The sequence below is a fragment of the Ostrea edulis genome, chromosome 10, assembly GCF_947568905.1.
Source record: "Ostrea edulis chromosome 10, xbOstEdul1.1, whole genome shotgun sequence".
In the NCBI taxonomy this organism is placed as follows: Eukaryota; Metazoa; Mollusca; class Bivalvia; order Ostreida; family Ostreidae; genus Ostrea; species Ostrea edulis.
In genome coordinates, this window is record NC_079173.1 from 3,833 (window position 1) to 24,715 (window position 20,883).

General features: G+C 39.9%; 1 protein-coding gene and 2 long non-coding RNA genes across 3 annotated transcripts in view; 2 read left to right on the forward strand and 1 right to left on the reverse strand.

Annotated features, from left to right (window-relative positions):
- Window positions 1–1,539: 1,539 nt before the first annotated feature.
- Window positions 1,540–20,883, forward strand: part of LOC125672774 (uncharacterized) — a 140,045-nt gene continuing 120,701 nt past the window's right edge. Inside the window, exons 1-2 of the long non-coding RNA XR_008799157.1 lie at window positions 1,540–2,719; window positions 3,291–3,416. This is a non-coding gene — a long non-coding RNA (uncharacterized LOC125672774). The remainder of the gene's footprint in view (window positions 2,720–3,290; window positions 3,417–20,883) is intronic.
- On the forward strand, window positions 12,317–17,932 carry LOC130050854 (uncharacterized). The gene is made up of 3 exons (XR_008799174.1): window positions 12,317–12,570; window positions 13,189–13,691; window positions 17,836–17,932. It is a non-coding gene; the product is annotated as an uncharacterized LOC130050854 (long non-coding RNA).
- On the reverse strand, window positions 12,601–15,331 carry LOC125648799 (tripartite motif-containing protein 2-like). The gene is made up of 2 exons (XM_056151617.1): window positions 15,086–15,331; window positions 12,601–14,846 (listed from the first exon to the last, which is right to left on the reverse strand). The coding sequence occupies exon 2, from the start codon at window positions 14,813–14,815 to the stop codon at window positions 13,160–13,162; it is 1,656 nt and encodes a 551-aa protein (XP_056007592.1). The 5' UTR covers window positions 14,816–14,846; window positions 15,086–15,331; the 3' UTR covers window positions 12,601–13,159.

The following is a 20,883-nucleotide window of genomic DNA, read 5'->3' on the forward strand; positions in this document are numbered from 1 at the left end:
GTTCCATGGTAGGGCATATGCATATCTAGAGGTAGTAGATGAAACGCAGTTCATTATTCTAATATTTCAAGCTCTTTAATCGCAATAGGAACATACTATTGAAAATATGTATCAAATCTGTTCATTAATCATGTGAGTTTTTTCCCCCATAGGTGGTGACTGAAGTCTGGTCAGTCGACAGGCAGCAGTACTCAATTTACCGCATTCCTACAATCCAACTGAAATTACGGGTATTCAGAATCGGCCTTCGAACAGTTGATGGTAAGTAAAATTACAAACAGGATTCAGAAGTTTGACTCTTTATAAGTAATTAAGATACAGATATTATTGTTATACATGTATATACAGGTTTTGTTTTATGTTGTATGTATTTTTTTGGCAAAAATGGGGACCTAGACTTGATGCTTTTCAGCTCACCTGAGCCAAAGGCTCAAGTAAGCTTTTCTGATCAAAATTTGTTCGTTGTCTGTCGTCGTCGTAAACTTTTCACATTTTCGACTTCTTCTCAAGAACCGCTAGGCCAATTTCAACCAAACTTGCCACAAAGCATCCTTAGGTGAAGAGCTATCAAGTTTGTTCAAATGAGGGGCCATGTCCCTTTCAAAGGGAAGACAATCGCAAAAATGCAGAAATAGGGTGGGGTCATTTAAAAAATTTCTTCTCAAGAACCACTGGGCCAGAAAAGCTGAGATTGACATGAAAGCTTCCTGACATAATGCAGATTCAAGTTTGTTCAAAGCATTGCCCCCGGTGGTTGGATGGGGCTACAATAGGGGTCAAATTTTTAAATGCCAATATATAGAAAAATCTTTAAAAATCTTCTCAAGGACCACTGAGCCAAAAAAGCTGATATTTACCTGAAAGCTTTCTGACATATTTCAGATTTGAGTTTGTTCAAATCATAGCCGCAGGTGTAGGATGGGGTCACAAGGGGGATCAAAGTTTTCCATACAATTATATAGGGAAAATCTTTAAATGTGAGCTCAGGTGACTCAGGTGAGCGATGTGGCCCTTGGGCCTCTTGTTGAACTCATTTTTATGCTCTTGGACTAGTGACAGGTGTCAATGGTTTTTTTTTTTCTTCAGAAGCCCACCTTGGTAGATGGAATCTGCCGCTTGACCAGCAGCACTGTCCAGGTCAGTGGTTACCTATTGCTCTAAACAAGGGTGGTACGTGGAGACTCATTTTTCCTGATGGTCTTGACATTCACTAGCTGGCAATATTTGTGACTCATATCAGCCTCATTTACATTCTGAAGTTTAATTCATAACTTATTGCTGGATATTTGTAGAGACAGTGGTTGATGCTGGATATATGACTTTTCCTCAGCCCATCATTACCTGCTGGAGTGCTGGTAGAGGCTGAACGCTTTAATAAATATAACTGTGGTCTTGCTGAGATGTAGTAATCCATGGGAATTTTCCAAAGAAGATTCAAGAGAAGTATTCAATTTTCTCATAAGTTCAGACTGTAGAGAGTATGAAAGCAGATATTACAGTTATCTCCCTTAGACTAGATGAATTACAATAATGCACTTTCAAATCATCTAAGTTTAGAGTTATAATGCTGTTTGAATTCTTTGAATTTGGCTACGGTTACTAGTTAAAGACATAACCACATGTATTGCCTCAGTTTACTTACAATTATAATATATACCTATAAGTATAAATTGTCCTTCTCTTAATTTTGTATACTTTGTAGAATTTATGAAAATTGCATGATCACTGTTCGTTATCTTCTCTTTATATTAGCAGTAGATTCTCTGTACCTGACTCATCAGGAATGCATTATTAGGTCACCTTAGTCACTCAGGTGATCTTTTGCTATTGATCTGCCCGTTCGTTATCGCCTTCTGTCGATTGTATATCCATTCGTTGAACACCCCTCTCAACAAAATTTCACTCATGGAGACATCATCAATTCCGGTGAAGGGCTGCAAAATTTAGGTCTATGCTCGGCGCTTATGGCCTTTGAGCAGGGAGGGATTTTTATCTTGCCACAAAACATTCTTGGGAAAAGGGGATTCATGTTTGTTCAAATGATGCAGCGTGTCAACTTGAAAGGGGAAATACAGTGAAACTTCTCCAAATCGGCCCCTCAGAAAACCATTTCTCCCTGAACATCGCCCAATTCTTAAAGTCTCTGTAGGAATCTTAACAGATCCTTTCAAAGAAATTCATATAGTCCAAAGTGTGACTTTTCGAGATTTCAGCCATTTTTGACAACGGACTTCTGCGATGATCCTCAGTTAAAGGTTCAGATTTAGCTCGGATTATTCTGTGCTCTTTAGTCATTGGAGCCTGAAGTACGAGCCAGAGCACTGCGCTCACTATTAATATGCAAGTAGTTGCATTTAATTCAAATTGAAGTTGAACGCAAGGACCCCAGGGGTAGGGTGGGGGCACAATATGAAATCAGAGTTTTATATGGTAATTTGCAGAAAATTTATTAAAACAAAGACTTTTCAAGAGTAGCAGGGCCACACTAAATCATATCCAAATGCAAATGTCCCCAAGTTGTGTGAAAACAAGGTTTTTTTATGACCCTGACTAAGGATGGGGTGGAATTGTTTTTGTCCTGTCTGTCTGAAATTTTAACCTTCCTCATAACTTTTAAATAATGAGCAATGGGGCTCTCATATTTGCATTCTTTTTTATAGCCATAAAGTCTTTCACCTCGTGACCTTGACATTAGAGTTTCATCTACTGACCGGTTTAGGTAGGACTTTCACATTTTGTATACATCTAATGACCTGAACGTTTTACAGAAAGTCATATTGGTATTGAGGCATTCCTGTGTTGTGTGAATTTAAGTTTGCTTTATGTCGTTAACTTAGGGGCTAGGTGGGGCCACAAAATAGGGTCAACATATTTCATAGGAATAATGATTGAAAATACAAAAAAAAAAAAAATGAAAATCAAAACAGCTGACCAAGAGCAAGGTGACTCGGGTGAGTGATGTAGCCTAAAGGCTTCTTTGGGATTAAACTCTAAGGTTATAAAGTATGTTTCTAACAATTTATCTGAAATTATTTGTATGTGTTGATTTTGGGGTCCAAAAGGTCAAGGTCACTACTGGACTTCATAGAAAAGCTAGTATAAATTCATTACGGAAGCATATGCCCTGCATTGCAGAGTTCTTATTCATATTCTATTATGAAACAGAGAACAAAGTCGCTTGACAAAATTCTCTTCCAAAAATTTGCTGAGCATTTTCAACTTGCAGACAATTTTACTTGCCTGTCTGATTTCTGGTGATTCCAGCACTCAATGCTACTTTGGTTTTTCAGCTTTCTGGACCTTAAAAGATGTTGACACCCTGCTGATGGAGCAGATCCTATTCCTTAGAAGCAGAAAGCAGTTCTCTTACCATCAGATCTGATCCATTTTTGGAGATAGCCTTTTGTATGGAGCTGGTAATTTTGTTTTCCTTTTTAGTTCACTTGAAATCTAAGCTCATGTGAGCTTTTTTGATCTCCCCTTATCTGTGGTCCATTCGTCCTTTCTTATGTAAACTTTTATGATCCCCAAAAAATTTGAGGAGCATTAATACATTCTCTGTCATGTCTGTTCCACCTCATATCTCCTAAACTTTTTCATCAGAAATTGATCAAATTGATCACAAATGTTCAGGTAAGGACTTGTGGACCAAAGTCTATCAAGGTCATTGTGGAAAGGCCAAGGTCACTCAGATAATAAAAGTTCCTTATTTCGACAGTTTTTGATTCCCGTCTCCTAAACCATTCATCAGAAATTGATCAGCAATAGTTCTTGGGACGGGACGTTTGGTTCAAGGTCATTTTTGAAAAGTCAAGGACACTCAGAACATGTACTTTATAGAAGGAAAAAATGCTTATTTCAACTGTTTTAGCTCACCTGATTCTGATTGTCTGTTGTCCGTCATCTGTCTATCCGTCGGTAAACTTTTTATGCCCCCCTTTGAAAAAGAGGGGGCATATTGTTTTGCACCTGTCGGTCGGTCGGTCTGTCGGTCGGTCTGTAGACCATGTTGTTGTCCGCTCAATATCTTGAGAACCATTGACTTGATGATAATGATATTTCATATGTGGGTTAGTTAGAAGTAGAAGAGGATCCCTATTCTTTTTCAGGTCCAAAGGTCAAGGGTCAATCTACTCTGGACATAGGAATATAATGTCCGCTCAATATCTTGAGAACCCTTTGCTTGAAAGACATCAAACTTGGCACACTGGTACATCCTAAGGAGTAGATGACCCCTATTGATTTTGGGGTCATATGGTCAAAGGTCAAGGGTCAAACTGGGCATAGGAATATACTGACCATTCAATGTCTAGAGAACCCTTTGCTTGACGGACATCAAACTTGGTACGCCAGTACATCATCAGAAGAAGATGACCCCCATTGATTTTGAGGTCACATGGTCAAAGGTCAAGGGTCAAACTGGACATAGGAATATACTGTCCGTTAAATATCTCGAGAACCCTTTGCTTGACAGACATCAAACTTAATACACTGGTACATCTTCAAGAGAAGATGACCCCTATTGATTTTGAGGTCACATGGTCAAAGGTCAAACTTGACATGGGAATATACTGTCTGCTCAGTATCTTGAGAACCCTTTTCTTGACAGACATCAAACTTGGTACACTGATACGACTTCAGGAGAAGATGACCACTATTGATTCTGAGGTCACATGGTCAAGGGTCACACCAGACAGGAATATAATGTCCGTTCAATATTTTGAGAACCCTTCGCTTGGCAGACATCAAACTTGGTCCACTGTACATCTTCAGGAGAAAATTATCCCTATTTATTTTGAGGTCACATGTTTAAAGGTCAAGGGTCAAACTGGACATAGGAATATACTGTCCGTTCAATATCTTGAGAACTCTGTGCTTGACAGACATCAAATGTGGTACACTGGTACGTCTTCAGGAGAAGACGACCCCTATTGATTTTCAGATCACATGGTCAAAGGTCAAGGGTAAAATTGGACATTGTAATATACTGTCTGCTCCATATCTTGAGAACCCTTTGCTTGACAGACATTAAACTTGGTACACTGGTACATCTTCAGGAGAAGATGACATCTATTGATTTTGAGGTCGCGTGGTCACAGGTCAAGGGTTAAACTGTACATAGGAATATACTGTCCGCTGAATATCTTGAGAACCCTTTGCTTGACAGACATCAAACTTGGTACACTGGTACATCTTCAGGAGAAGATGACTACTAATTATTTTAAGGTCACATGGTCAAAAGTCAAGGGTCAAATTGGACATAGGAATATACTGTCCGTTCAATATCTTGAGAACCCTTTGCTTGACAGACATCAAACTTGGTACACTGGTACATCTTCAGGAGTTGGTGACCCCTATTGATTTTTAGGTCACATGGTCAATCCACTCTTGACATAGAAAGATATTGTCTGCTCATATTTTGAATTGATAATACTACTCTCAATCAAATGATGTGTGTGTGTATTACCCTTTTCAATTTTGCACCTTGGGGGGCATATGTGTTTTACAAACATCTCTTGTTACATTTTTGACTTCCTCTCCAGAACCACTGGCCAATTTCAAACCAAACTTGGGGAAAAAGCATCCTTGGGTGAAGATCATTTAAGTTTGTTCAAATGAAGGGCCATGCCCCCTTCAAAGGAAATGATCACAAAAATGCTAAAATAGGGTGGGGTCGTTTAAAAAGTTCTTCTCAAGAATCACTGGGCTAGAAGAGTTGAAATTTACATCAAAGCTTTCCAACAGTGCAAATTTAATTTTGTTCAAACCAAAACCCACAGGAGTAGGGTAGGGCCACAATAGGGGATCAAAGTTTTACATGTGAATATATAGGTACGGTTTTTGAAAATCTTCTTCTCATGAACCCCTGTGCCAGGAAAGTACAAATTTACATGAAAGTTTTCTGACATAATGCAGATTAAAGTTTGTAAAAATCATGGGCCAAGGTGACTCGGGTGAGCGATGTGGCCCATGAGCCTCTTGTTGAATACCTTTGATCACGTATCACACAAGTAAGGGGGGAGATCAATCGTTCAATGTTTCACAAAAAACTAAATTCAAATAGTTTTCACCAAGACCCCCCCCCCTTTAGAATGTTGAAACTAATTGATTAACAGGTATAAACATACGATTATAAATAACACTCTGTGTAATTATACCCCCGCAACAAGTTGTGGGGGGGGGGGGGGTATACTGGAATCGGGTTGTCCGTCTGTCCGTCTGTAGACGCAATGGTTTCCGGGCTCTAAAGCATTATGCTTTCCACCTACCGTCACCATATCATATATATGGACTACCCATGGGATGAAGATGTTCCCTATCGATTTTGGGGTCAAAAGGTCAAAGGTCAAGCGCACTGGACATCGAAGTAGCAATATGGTTTCCGGGCTCTAAAGCGTTATCCTTTCCATCTACAGTCACCATATCATACATATGGACTACCCATGGGATGAAGATGTTCCCTATCGATTTTGGGGTGAAAAGGTCAAAGGTCAAGCGCACTGGACATTGAAGTAGCAATATGGTTTCCGGGTTCTAAAGCGTTATCCTTTCCACCTACAGTCACCATATCATACATATGGACTACCCATGGGATGAAAATGTTCCCTATCGATTTTGGGGTCAAAATGTCAAAGGTCACGCGCACTGGACATCAAAGTAGCAATATGGTTTCCAATTAAATTCTTTAATGGCTTTTTTCATTGCATGGAGATGTTGTGTTCCTAGATACCTTTTGGATCATAATACTGAAGTTTTACCTATTACCAACACCTTTTGGGAGATTGGGGTAAGCGGGGGGTATTCTTAGTGAGCATTGCTCACAGTACCTCTTGTTTTCTACTGTTTATTCACAATTGAAACTGCACATTAAAACTATTAGATGTTTATTAAAATGTAATGTTATTATGTGGTTTTTAACAATCACTTAATTGTCATTTTTCTCTTTCCACTAAAGTGTAATCAATGTTGGATGACAGGAACTTACGGGATATTTTATCCCCCCTCCCCCTAACTATTTGAATTTATTTTTTTATCCAACATCGATCTTTTGATACTTGCCCCTAAGTAACAGGCAAATTGAAGGCTCAAGTTAGCTTTTCTGATTAAAACTTTCTGTTGTGTGTCATTTGCGTCGTTGTAAACTTTTCAAATTTTCATTTTCTTCAGAACTTGGCCAATTTCAAACAAATAATATTTGGGTGATGGGGATTCAAGTTTGGTCTAATGAGGGGCAACATCCTTTTCCAAGGGAAGATAATAGTGAAATTACACTGAGAAATTTTAAAATCTTCTCCAGAACTAAAGGGCCAATTTCAATCAAACTTGGTAAAAATCATCCTTGGATGAATGGGATTTACATTTGTTCAAATGAAGGGCTGTGGCCCCTTCAAAGGAGAGATAATGCCGAAAATGCAAAAATAGGGTGGTGTCATTTAAAAACCTTCTCCTCAAGAATCACTAAGCTGGAAGAGCTGAAATGTACACGTAAGCTCTCTGCCATAGTGCAGATTCAAGTTTTGTGAAAATCATGGCCCCAGGGGCCAGGGATAGGTTAGGAACACAAAAGGGGATCAAAGTTTACATGCAAATATATTGGGAAAATCTTTAAAAATCTTCTTGTCAAGAACCACTGGGCCAGACAAGTTCAAATTTACATGACAGCTTTTATATGTTGTATGTATATTTCCTGTGGCAAGACAGTTCATTTTATATCGTGACCTTTGACCTTGTGACCTTCAACTAGGATTTTGGTCTACTTTTGAAACATAATCTATCAAATATATTTGGATCCATTTTAGGTGGGGCTTTCATTTTTAGCTCACCTGAACCGAAGCTTCAAGTGAGCTTTTCTGATTACATTTTGTCCGTCGTCCGTCCGTCTGTAAACTTTTCACACTTTCGACTTCTTCTCCAGAACCCAAAGGCCAAATTCAACCAAACTTGTCACAAAGCATCTTGGGTGATGGGGATTCAGATTTGTTCAAATGAAGGGCGATGCCCTTTTTCAAGGGGAGATAATTAAGAGTATGTGAAATTCTGGTGGCATCTTTTAAAAATCTTCTTCTCAAGAACCACTGGGCCAGAAAAGATGAAATTTATAGACAAGCTTTATTAGGTAGTGCAGATTCTAAATTGTTAAAATCATGGCCCCCGGGGATTGGATGGGGCCACAATAGGGGATCCAAGTTTTACATACAAATATATAGGACCAATCTTTAAAAATCTTCTCAAGAACCACTGAGCCAAAAAAGCTGAGATTTATATGAAAGCTTCCTGATAGAGTGCAGATTCTAAATTGTTAAAATCATGGCCCCCGGGGGTCGGATGGGGCCACAAGGGGGGATCAAAGTTTTACATACAAATATATAGGAAAAATCTTTAAAAAATTTCTTCTGAAGAACCACTAAGCAAGAGAAGCTGAGATTTATATGAAAGCTTCCTGATATAGTGCAGATTCTAAATTGTCAAAATCATGGCCCCCGGGGGTCGGAAGGGGCAACAATAGGGGATCAAAATTTTACATACAAATATATAGGAAAAATCTTTAAAAATCTTCTTCTCAAGAACCACTGAGCCAGAAAAGCTGAGATTTATATAAAGGCTTTCTGATATAGTGCAGATTAAGGTTTGTAAAAATCATGGTCCCTGGGGGTCAGATGGGGCCACAAGGGGGATCAAAGTTGTACATAGAAATATATAGGGAAAATCTTTAAAAATCTTCTTCCCAAGAACCACTGAGCCAGAAAAGCTGATATTTACATGAAAGCTTCCTAACATAGTGTAGAGTTAAGTTTGTTCAAATCATGGCCCCCTGGGGTAGGATGGGGCCACAATAGGGGATCCAAGTTTTACATACAAATATATAGGAAAAATCTTTAAAAATCTTCTTTTCAAGAACCACTGAGCCAGAAAAGCTGATATTTACATGAAAGATTTTTTGACATAATGCAGATTCAAGTTTGTTCAGATCATGGCCCATGGGGGTAGGATGGGGCCACAAGGGGGGATCTAAGTTTTACATACAAATATATAGGAAAAATCTTTAAAAATCTTCTTCTCAAGAACTAGTGGGCCAAAGAAGTTCAAATTTACATGAAAGCTTTCTGACATAGTGTATATTCAAGTTTGCAAAAACCATTGTCTTCAGGGGTGGGTTGGCGCCATAATAGGGACTGTTTTTGCATGCAAATATATATGGAAAGTCTTCTGATATGGACCACCTTAAGGTGACTCAGGTGAGCGATATGGCCCATGGGCCTCTTGTTTGTATATAGATTCTTTATGGAAAACCTTATTTTGTGAAGATTGACCTTAACCTGGGAGTTCGATCATTCTGACGTATTCAATATCTCCTGAACATATTTTGTATTTAAATTTTTATGAAAATACCTATTTTTTCATACTATAACCTTTGACTTTGTGACCTTGAAATTTGACCTTATTTCAAGGAAATGTAACCTACCAAATATTTTCAATAGTATTCAATACTATATTTTGTTGATAGGTTCTTGTTGATAAAACGACCTTGTGGTACAATCACATTTGATCTTTTGACCTGCACCTACTTTCCAAAAAAATGGCCTAGTTAATATCTTCTAAACTATTTAAGGAAAAAGCTTTTATATTTTGTGTATAGATTTTTATGGCAAGACTTTGATTTAGTGTTTGACCTTATGCCTAAATCTACTTCTAATAAGAATCTGACCTCTTCATTATCTCCTGAACTATTTAAGATAGAGCTTTCATAGAACTTCTAGGACTCAGTATTCATACATGTGCACTGGTTTGGTCTCATTTTGATACATTCAGTATCATTGTATCGCTCTTTTGAGTATAAATTTGTGATCTAAAAGCATGATATAATGGTGTAAAGGATCAGTTTGTGGTTAACCAATATTTGATGTGAAAATAAATATTGTAGGGTAACGGTTACTGGAGACATGCTGTTGATTGATGAGGATAATTTTCCCGAGACTCTGACATATTGCAGGACCTGGATAGCTCTACTGGTGTTCAAAATGCCAGGTTTGTTAATGGAATTACATGTAAATGTTACATGGAATGTCAGATTTGTTAATGGATTTACATGTGAAATGTTCCATGTAATGGCCCATTGAGCTACCATGACCGGTTTATCCAAAACCCCTGTATTACTAGTCAGGTGCTCTAACAATTGAGCTACCGTGACCGGTCTATCAGGGACCCCTGTTGTACTAGTCAGTTTCTTTAACCATTGAGCTACCGTGACCGGTCTATCGGAGACCCTTGTATTACTAGTCAGGTGTTCTAACCATTCAGCTACCATGACCGGTCTATCAGAGACCCCTGTTGTACTAGTCAGTTGCTTTAACCATTGAGCTACCGTGACTGGTCTATCGGAGACCCTTGTATTACTAGTCAAGTGTTCTAACCATTGAGCTACCATGACCGGTATATCAGGGACCCCTGTTGTACTAGTCAGGGGCTCTAACCATTGAGCTACCATGACCGGTGTATTATCCGAAACCCCTGTATTACTAGTTACATGCTCCAGTCATTGTTGTACTAGTCAGGTGCTCTAATCATTGAGCTACCGTGATTAGTTTATCGTAGACCCTTGTATTAATATTCAGGTGCTCTAACCATTGAGCTACCATGACCGGTCTATCAGAGATCCCTGTATTACTAGTCAGGTGATCTAACAATTGAGCTACCATGACCGGTCTATCAGAGACCCATGTTGTACAAGTCAGGTGCTCTAACCATTGAGCTACTGTGACCGGTCTATCTGAGACCCTTGTATTACTAGTCTGGCGTTCTAACCATTAAGCTACTATGACCGGTCTATCAGAGATCCCTATTGTACTAGTCAGGTGCTCTAACAATTGAGCTACCATGACTGGTCTATCAGAGACCCCTGTATTACTAGTCAGTTGCTTTAACCATTGAGCTACCGTGAGCTGTCTATCCGAGACCCTTGTATTACTAGTCAGGTGCTCTAAACATTGAGCTACCGTGTCCGGTCTATCAGAGACCCCTATATCCATTGAGCTACCGAGACCAGTCTATTAGAGACCCTAGTATTACTAGTCAGGTGCTCTAACGATTGAGCTACCATGACCGGTCTATCAGAGACCCCTCTATTACTAGTCAAGTGATCTAACAATTGAGCCACCGTGAGCGGTCTATCAGAGACCCCTGTTGTACTAGTCAAGTGCTCTAACCATTGAGCTACCGTGACCGGTCTATCTGAGACCCCTGTATTACCAGTTCGGTGCCCAGTTTTTCAGAGACCCCTGTATTACTAGTTAGGTGACCAGTTTTTCAGAGACCCCTGTATTACAAATGTGCTCTAACTATTGACCTATCCATAGGCTGATGTTAAGATGAACCATGGATATCGATCTGGATAGCTCTGTGCTTAGAACATCTGACTAGTAATACACGGGTCTCTGATAGACCGGCCACTGTAGCTCAATAGTTAAAACACCTGATTAGTAATACAGGGGTCTCTGATAGACCGGTCACTGTAGCTCAATAGTTAGAGCACCTGATTAGTAATACAGGGGTCTCTGATACACCCGCCACTGTACCTCAATAGTTAAAACACCTGCAGATTAGTAATACACGGGTCTCTGATAGACCGGTCACTGTAGCTCAATAGTTAGAACACCTGATCAGAAATACACGGTTCTCTGATAGATCGGTCACTAGCTCAATAGTTAAGAGCACCTGATTAGTAATACACTGGTCTCTGATACACTGGTCACTGTAGCTCAATAGTTAGAACACCTGATTAGTAATACACGGGTCTTTGATAGACCGGCCACTGTAGCTCAAAAGTTAGAACACCTGATTAGTAATACAGGGGTCTCTGATAGACCGGTCACTGTAGCTCAATAGTTGGAGCACCTGATTAGTAATACAGGGGTCTCTGTTAGACCGGTCACTGTAGCCTAATAGTTCGAGCACCTGATTAGTAATACAGGCGTCTCTGATAGACCGGTCACTGTAGCTCAATAGTTAGAGCACCTGATTAGTAATACAGGGGTCTCTGATAGACCGGTCACTGTAGCTCAAAAGTTAGAACACCTGATTAGTAATACACGGGTCTCTGATACACCGGCCACTGTAGCTCAATAGTTAGAGCACCTGATTAGTAATACAGGGGTCTCTGTTAGACTGGTCACTGTTGATCAATAGTTAGAACACCTGATTAGTAATACACGGGTCTCTGTTAGACCGGTCACTGTAGATCAATAGTTAGAGCACCTGACTAGTTATACAGGGGACTTGGATTTGATTTCCAGTTGAACCACGAGTTTTCTCCTTCCTGTTACATTTACATATATATAAACATGTAAATATACCACACTGTAATAGACTGGACATTTTGTAAGATAATTAAGTTCTGAAATACAGACAATTGTTGACAATACAGTTAGATATAATTACACTTTGTGTTTTGTAGGACTGTGGAGTGTTGTGATGTTATTGATGGTCAACAGAAGACTGTGACCTTGAATCTGAAGATCTGTGATGAAGACTGGACGTTTGGGGTCACTCTCTGTTACAGTACTACAAATCTAAGTAAGTACTCAGTAATAATGTAAGACTGAACTCTGTATCATGTTTATCTAATATAAACATTGTAAAATCAAACACATATTGAAATATATAATTCACAAACAGAATAATTAGTAGTTTATCACACACAAACAAGTATATGTGTACATGTATAGATGTACTATAATTCAAGGCTACACACAAAATACTGACAAAGTGACTTAGTACATCACAAGAACTGATTTACCATTATTTAGATTTCATGATTAATATGTGTCTAATTGTATATAGATAATTAACTAGTAACACAATCTAATTATTAATTAGTATACTGAGATTAGATATAATAATACAGATATTGTAAGATATAATTACTAAACAGCAGTGAGAGACTAATGTTTTATCAGTTAAACTCACAAACACAAGTACATGTTAATTACACATCACAGACACAGGGCTGTAATTAACACAGAGCTGTAATCAACACAGGGCTGTAATTAACACGGGGCTGTAATCAACACAAAGATGTAATTAACACTGTGTTTAGATGTGTAATGAACAGGGTTTTTAGATGTGTAATTAACACTGTAGAGCTGTGTAATTAACACTGTGTTTATATATATTGGATTTTATTCACTTTAGCAGTGAAACGCTCAGACACAAAGAGGTTGTCTCTGATGTCCACACATAAACCCCATGGAGTGTATAAATAACAGTGAATGTAACGGAGGAACTGTCCGTCCTGATCTAGGATGTCGATACGGTGATTGTGATAGTCTGCTGTCAGGATGTGACTCTGGCTGTCTGTAGTGAGGCCGACTGGATTAAATGATTGCTCGGTATTAGAGGGATGACCATTGTATCTAAATCGGAGTTTTCCAGACTGATTGACCACCACTACTGCTCTAACTGACCGGTCAGCCACACAGATATCCAGGTTCTTGTTCTCACTGAGGTATTTAATGTTACCAGATGAATAGAGAGGACGACCCTGATCATCAAACTGAATGCTTTGTTTCTCTGTGGAGCCGGAGTAACGCACGACTTTGGATTGTTTTCCATCATCACTGACCATGGTAACCAGGAGATCATCAGAGGCGGTACTGCAGACAAAGCCAGGTCTCCACCCCTGTAGTGTGATCACGGTCTGTATCTGTTTATTCTTTATTAAGTTAATAGTTCTATCTCTATAGTCAATATAAACAAGATCTCCGTCCCGTGTCACTGCTATGTCCCGCGGGTCGTTCCCTGACTTGGTTTGTATTGATGTCAGTAGTTTACTCTGGAGGTTGAGCAGCTTCATGGTGTTGTTATCCCCGCATGTCCAGACTTGATCTTCACTCAGACAGCTAACACTGTATAGTTCTCCATACCCGGTGTCTATGGTGGCGGTGACGCGCGGCTCATCAAGCAGTGGTTTGACTGGAGGAGACGATACAGCTTCTGATGGCTTCATTGTGTCGCCATGTTCTGTGTTAATGGATAATGGCGACAGAGAACCAAACATTTCATTGAGCTGATCTTTGTTTATTTTCTGAGCAGACAAACTGGGTACTGTAACTCGGACTTTAGGCGGTAATGTTCTAAATTCAGAATTCCTAGATTTGTAAGTAGAGGTTAAGGAGACGTCATTTGATTTTAGGATTGATTTCAAGTCGGACATGATCTGTTTGAGTTCAGTAATTTTCTGTGTGATTTCATCTGTATTTTTATTCAGGGTAGATAGGTGATTGTTTTTCATCTCCTGAATGTCGGATTTCCGCTGGTTGACAATGGCGGTGATCTCCCGGTGTAAGATTTCTCCTTGTTGATCGGCAATTGTTGTTAGTTTTCCGTAATTTGTTTCTAACTCGACTTTCTCAGTTTGGACATCGGACGCCATTTCTTCATATCGCGGGTAAATTCTGGTCTCGAGTTCGTCCAGATCTTTCTGTAAACTTTCTGTTTTAGCGCAGAGTTTTTCCAGAATATCTGATATATCGTGACCTTCATGTTTACTTGAGGAGACGCAGGTAGAACAGACAGGAATGTCACATTTCTCACAGTAATGGTTACAGAGTTCGTCGGCGTGGTGTGGACATGTTGAGTAGTTAAGAGATTTTCTGTATTTATAGAGCACGACTTTGTGTCTTATAGACGAATCCGAGAGGTGCTTCCCAACACAGGTCTGGCATAGATTTATATGACAACGTTCACAGTGACTCTGTAGGTGGACAGTTTTACAGAGGTCACACAATAGGATAATCTTGGCTCTGCGGAACGGGTCCATTTCTGATGTCCGGGGTCACATGAGGAGTTCACTGTTAATTAAATTAGGGAATCTTAATTAAAGAGTTTGACTTATTGAAACACATGACCAGCTAGAATTACAGTATGTTGTATAAACTGCCATCATTTATATCAGAGACGTCTATGCATTTTGAATACCTCCACCTCCCCACCCCCACCCCCACCCTCTTCAGAGTTATGTGAAATTATTTTAAAAATGAGCAGATCTACCTTATTGATCACACAAATATAAATATTAAGTTTGTCTCACCTGAAAATCCAACATGGCCTCCCTGTTATATCGACCTTCCGTCTAGTCCTGTGATTAAATATTTGTGCGGTGCGTCAGCCTGTATACATTATCTATTTAAATAGAGTTTTAAAGTTTGTTTTGACCTAGATCATACTGGGTAGCGATGCCAACATTGACGTCAGAAGATAGAATTGTTTCAATGTATGTATAAATACCTTCATTATAGTCCGTGTAGAAAAATACTTCGCAATATCAATATCTCTGTGTGTGTGTGTGTGTGTGGAGGGGGGGGGTGTCATATAGTAATCATTACTACTGTCTCAGTTTGGACAAAGTTTTATATAGACACAACACCTGATTTAGGTGAAGCACTTACGGACGTAACTTTGAGGGTTTTTTATCGTGCCAAAGACTAGTTTGCATTGAGGGCTGTTTATCGTGCCATAGACTAGTTTACATTGAGGGTTGTTTATCGTGCCAAAGACTAGTTTGCATTGAGGGTTGTTTATCGTGCCAAAGACTAGTTTACATTGAGGGCTGTTTATCGTGCCAAAGACTAGTCTGCATTGAGGGCTGTTTATCGTGCCAAAGACTAGTCTGCATTGAGGGTTGTTTATCGTGCCAAAGACTAGTTTGCATTGAGGGTTGTTTATCGTGCAATAGACTAGTTTGAATTGAGGGTTGTTTATCGTGCCAAAGACTAGTTTACATGAGGGTTGTTTATCGTGCCAAAGACTAGTTTGCATTGAGGGTTGTTTATCGTGCCAAAGACTAGTTTACATTGAGGGCTGTTTATCGTGCCAAAGACTAGTCTGCATTGAGGGCTGTTTATCGTGCCAAAGACTAGTCTGCATTGAGGGTTGTTTATCGTGCCAAAGACTAGTTTGCATTGAGGGTTGTTTATCGTGCAATAGACTAGTTTACATTGAGGGTTGTTTATCGTGCCAAAGACTAGTCTGCATTGAGGGCTGTTTATCGTGCCAAAGACTAGTCTGCATTGAGAGCTGTTTACCGTGCCAAAGACTAGTCTGCATTGAGGGTTGTTTATCGAGCCAAAGACTAGTTTGCATTGAGGGTTGTTTATCGAGCAAAAGAATAGTTTACATTGAGGGTTGTTTATCGTGCCAAAGACTACTTTGCATTGAGGGTTGTTTATCGAGCCAAAGACTAGTTTACATTGAGGGTTGTTTATCGTGCCAAAGACTAGTTTACATTGAGGGCTGTTTATTGTGCCAAAGACTAGTCTGCATTGAGAGCTGTTTACCGTGCCAAAGACTAGTCTGCATTGAGGGTTGTTTATCGAACCAAAGACTAGTTTGCATTGAGGGTTGTTTATCGAGCCAAAGACTAGTTTACATTGAGGGTTGTTTATCGTGCCAAAGACTAGTTTACATTGAGGGTTGTTTATCGTGCCAAAGACTAGTTTGCATTGAGGGTTGTTTATCGTGCCAAAGACTATGCTGGCGCGACGTAGTAAATTTCTTCTCGCTATTATCCAGTGTAAAATTCCAAACAAACTTACATGTATGTGAGTGACGTGTGACTTTCACAGAAATAAACAAAGTCCCATTGAGCGCTTAGTTAGGAACCATCACTACCTATATATTAAGCAGAATTTTACAGACTTTTCTGTATACTGACAATGAACTTAACACGGCAAGAAGAAATTTACAGACTTTTCTGTATACTGACAATAAACTTAACACGCTAATCAAAATTTTACAGACTTTAAGAGATTCTCACATGTGTAGAGCTATAATACATTGGGTTAAATGCTGTCTGACTTGTTTTATACCGATTGTTAGGTTGTCCTTGGCACACTAATTTTGACTACGGATAACTTCGGGATATGAGGCTGACGGCGGGTGTGACCGGTCAACAGGGGATGCTTACTCCTCCTAGGTACCTGATTCCATCTCTGGTTTATCCAGGGATTCGTGTTTGCACATCTCTCTATTTTCAATTTTGTATTGCTTGTATAGTGGTTATGAGATTGATCACTGTTCGTTGTCTTCACCTTTCACCTAGTGTTGGTTGGGGGGGGGGGGGGGGGGGGGGGGGGGGGGGGGGGGGGGGGGGTATTGTGTAGGCGTCCCTCTCGAGAATTTTTCAGGCGTATAGTATAGAAATATTACCATTGCTGACAAAGGGCTGCAGAATTTGGGCCTATGCTCGGAGCTTATGGCCTTTGACAAGGGAGGGATCTTTACTGTGACACGGGGCCTCAGTTTTTCCGGTCATATCCGAATGACCGCTTCATATAATCACCTCTTACGACAAGCAAGGGTATTAGAGATATATTCTATCTAGGATCCTCACGGACCGGGGGTTTGAGGGGGGGGGGGGGGGGTGAAATGATATGCGACTTTGATTTCGGAAATGTAAACATAAAGCTTATAAAAAATGATCGGAAACCATATATCCGGGATCGAAGTGTTCCTGTCGTTTTAATGGCAAACAAAGTTTGCTTTAAAACTCAACAATTTGAATCCACACGCCAGCTATTATTTTTTTCATCAGTGAATCAGATTACATTGCTTATTGAAATAATTGTCTTACATGTACCAGAGGGCTCGCCACTCAAGCTTTCACTTACATATAATCCATTCCCTGTAAATAGAAAGCTTACCTGTGGACAGGTAAACAATAGGGAAATTACCTGTGTAGTTTTGAAGTGTGAGTGAAGCTTGCATCAGGCGCCCTCTAGTGAGGAAATGACATGAAATACGTTACATGTTTCTGTATTATTACTCTGTTTTTTGTTGTAGATTGAGTTGAGTGGAACAATGAACCTCCGGATATCTATGTGCATTTACACGTGTAGGATTAAACTTATGTTGCACTCGCGCATGCGAGCTTATCCTATATTGCGTGTTTGTGTTTTATTTCATAAATAGTTTAGGAATATACTGTCAGCTCAATATCTTGAAAACCCTTTGCTTGACAGACATTAAACCTGGTACACTGCTACATCTTGAGGAGAAGACGACCCTATTTGATTTTGAGGCCATGTGGTCAAAGGTTAAGGGTCAAACTGGACATAGGAATATACTGTCAGCTCAATTTCTTGAGAATCCTTTGATTGACAGACATCAGATTTAGTACACTGGTATATCTTCAGGAGAAGATTACCCCTATTGATTTTGAGGTCACAAGGTCAAAGGCCAGGGATTGAACTGGACATTGTAATATATTATCTCCTATATTTTAAGAATGATTTGCTTGATTGACACCAAACTTGGTACAGCGGTACAACATAAGGAGTAGATGACCCCTATTGAGTTTTAGGTCACATGGTCAATCCACTCTTGACATACATCTAGGAAGATATTGTCTACTCAGTATTTTGAATTTAAGATACTACTATCAATTGAATATGTATGTATCACCCTTTTTAATTTTGCACCATGGGGGACATATGTGTTTAACAAACATCTCGTTGTTTAGAACTTTCTTTTCAAGTATATACGAAAACCATGGTTAATCCTTGGGTAGTGCAGATTTGTTTCTCCAGATTGCCCCCCCCCACACACACACACTCCATGAAATAGGGTGGTCCACCATAGGAAATAAATCTTTTACGTGAGAATTATGAAGATGCACCGTCAAAACAACAGAAAGGCCATGGTTAATCAAAGTGTTGTGTAAGTATCTATAGGTAGTTAAAAGTCAGGATCCGCGGTACTTAAAAGTCGGGACCCGGGGTAGTTACAAGTCAGGACCCGCGGTAGTTAAAAGTCAGGCCCCGCGGTCGTCACAAGTCAGGACTCGGGGGTAGTTACAAGTCAGGACCCGGGGTCGTTGAAAGTCAGTATCCGGGGTTGTTAAAAGTCAGGACCCGGAGTATTTACAAGTCGGGACCCGGGGTAGATAAAAGTCAGGACCCGGGGTAGTTAAAAGTCAGGATCCGGGGTAGTTAGAAGTCAGGACCCGGGGTAGTTAAAAGTCAGGACGGGGTAGTTAAAAGTCAGGATCTGGGGTAGTTAAAAGTACGGACAAGGGGTAGTTACTAGTCAGGACCCGGGGTAGTTGCAAGTCAGGATCCGGGGTAGTTAAAAGTCAGGACCCGGGGTAGTTACAAGTCAGGATCCGGGGTAGTTACAAGTCAGGATCTGGGGTAGTTACAAATCAGGATCCGGGGTAGTTAAAAGTCAGGACGGGGTAGTTAAAAGTCAGGATCCAGGTGTAAGTTGAGGCCCCTATAGGAGATGAGAGTTTATTTAGGAAAATGCTTCTAACAAATCGCCTATGACGTTATTGTAGCATTACTTTCGCCGCTGAATGGTGAAGCTACAGCTCTTTTTGTTGAAAATTTGGAATTTTAACACGTTTATTGTGATACATTACGTTACTGTGGGGAGTTCTGATAAAAGCCGACCAATTTTGAACATCGAATCGGGAGTAGAAGCAAGGAAAACATTACGGTGAATATGGGGTAAAATATTTCCTAAACGTTTCTAATCCAAACTTCTTCTTTTTTTTTTCATTTTTATTTTAAATCTATATATATTTTGTTTTGAATTGAAATAAATGGTGGGATGTCCTTCAGAAATAGTACAGGGGAGTTACCTAATGATACATCTTCATTCAAGAAAAAAAAACCAGGAAACGATCGTAGTCATAAATATGGGGTATAACCCCACCCCCTGATTCTATATGCCTGCTCCTAGGCAGATCTGTTTGATACGACACGAGGTGTGATAACGAACGGCGACGCTATGTAACTCTATTTCCTTCTTATTTTTGTTGCATAGCGTCGCCATTTGTGCAGCACTTTGTAGCAAATTGTTACATACCGAGCGGGGATTGCACCTTTTTATGTATGTGTGTCTTTCTGTAAATTTATCAAACCCCGCTCCCTCCCTCCCCCCCCTCTCTCTCTCTCTCTGTGATCGATAGACTCAACTAGCTATTTTAAATTAGTGCGTGCAGGCAGAACACTTTACTGGTACGCAGTACAGCTGAGGGTGTATAAAAAGCGCATTAGGCTTCCTCGCATCAGAAAATGTAAATGGGAGAGAGACTGCTCTCATTGCAAACATGCTCTCCCATACACTCTCATGTTGTTGACCTACAAGACACGATACGAGTTTTATACTTCCCACAGTGGACAAACCACGGAGATTCTCCGTGTCCCAAGGTGTGTGTTATTTGCCTTTACACACAGCTTCTAGGAGCTTTGATCTCGTGGGGGTCCGAGTTTAGAATAGGTCTAGTACCCCCTTGCCTGTCGTAAGAGACGACTAAGTGGGACGATCCTTCGGATGAGACCGCAAAAACCAAGGTCCCGTGTCACAGCAGGTGTGGCACGATAAAGACCCCCCTTCCTGCTCAAAGGCCATAAGCGCCGAATATAGGCCTACATTTTGCAGCCCTTCACCGGCAGTGGTGACGTCTCTATATGAGTGTAATATTCTCGAGAACGACGTTAAACAATATACAATCAATCAATCTGGGAGTTTTGCTGTGGACATGGTCGCCTTTGCAGGGGATGTGAAAATGGGCTACAGGCTAAATAAGCATGATAAATGTGGAGTTTTGGAAAAAGATAAAATATCAATACCCCCCCCCCCCCTCCCTAATATGTTTTTTAGCATTCTGAGACAAAAATTGCAACGATTACAAAAACTATATATATATTGTGTTTTTGAGAATACCTGGTTTTGAAAATTTTTCTTTTAATTTTCTAACCATTCTTTCGTCATTAAAATATCCCTAAATGTACTGTTTTATAATAATGTGTACTGCAGGCAATTCCTGATTTGAATGTGAATTAGTATATTCAGACCCCCCCCTCCCCTAAAATTTTCAAATTT

What these genes read in the sequence shown, in the direction of transcription:
- LOC125648799 (XM_056151617.1), bottom strand. Translation starts at nt 14,815, where the DNA reads ATGGACCCGTTCCGCAGAGCCAAGATTATCCTATTGTGTGACCTCTGT.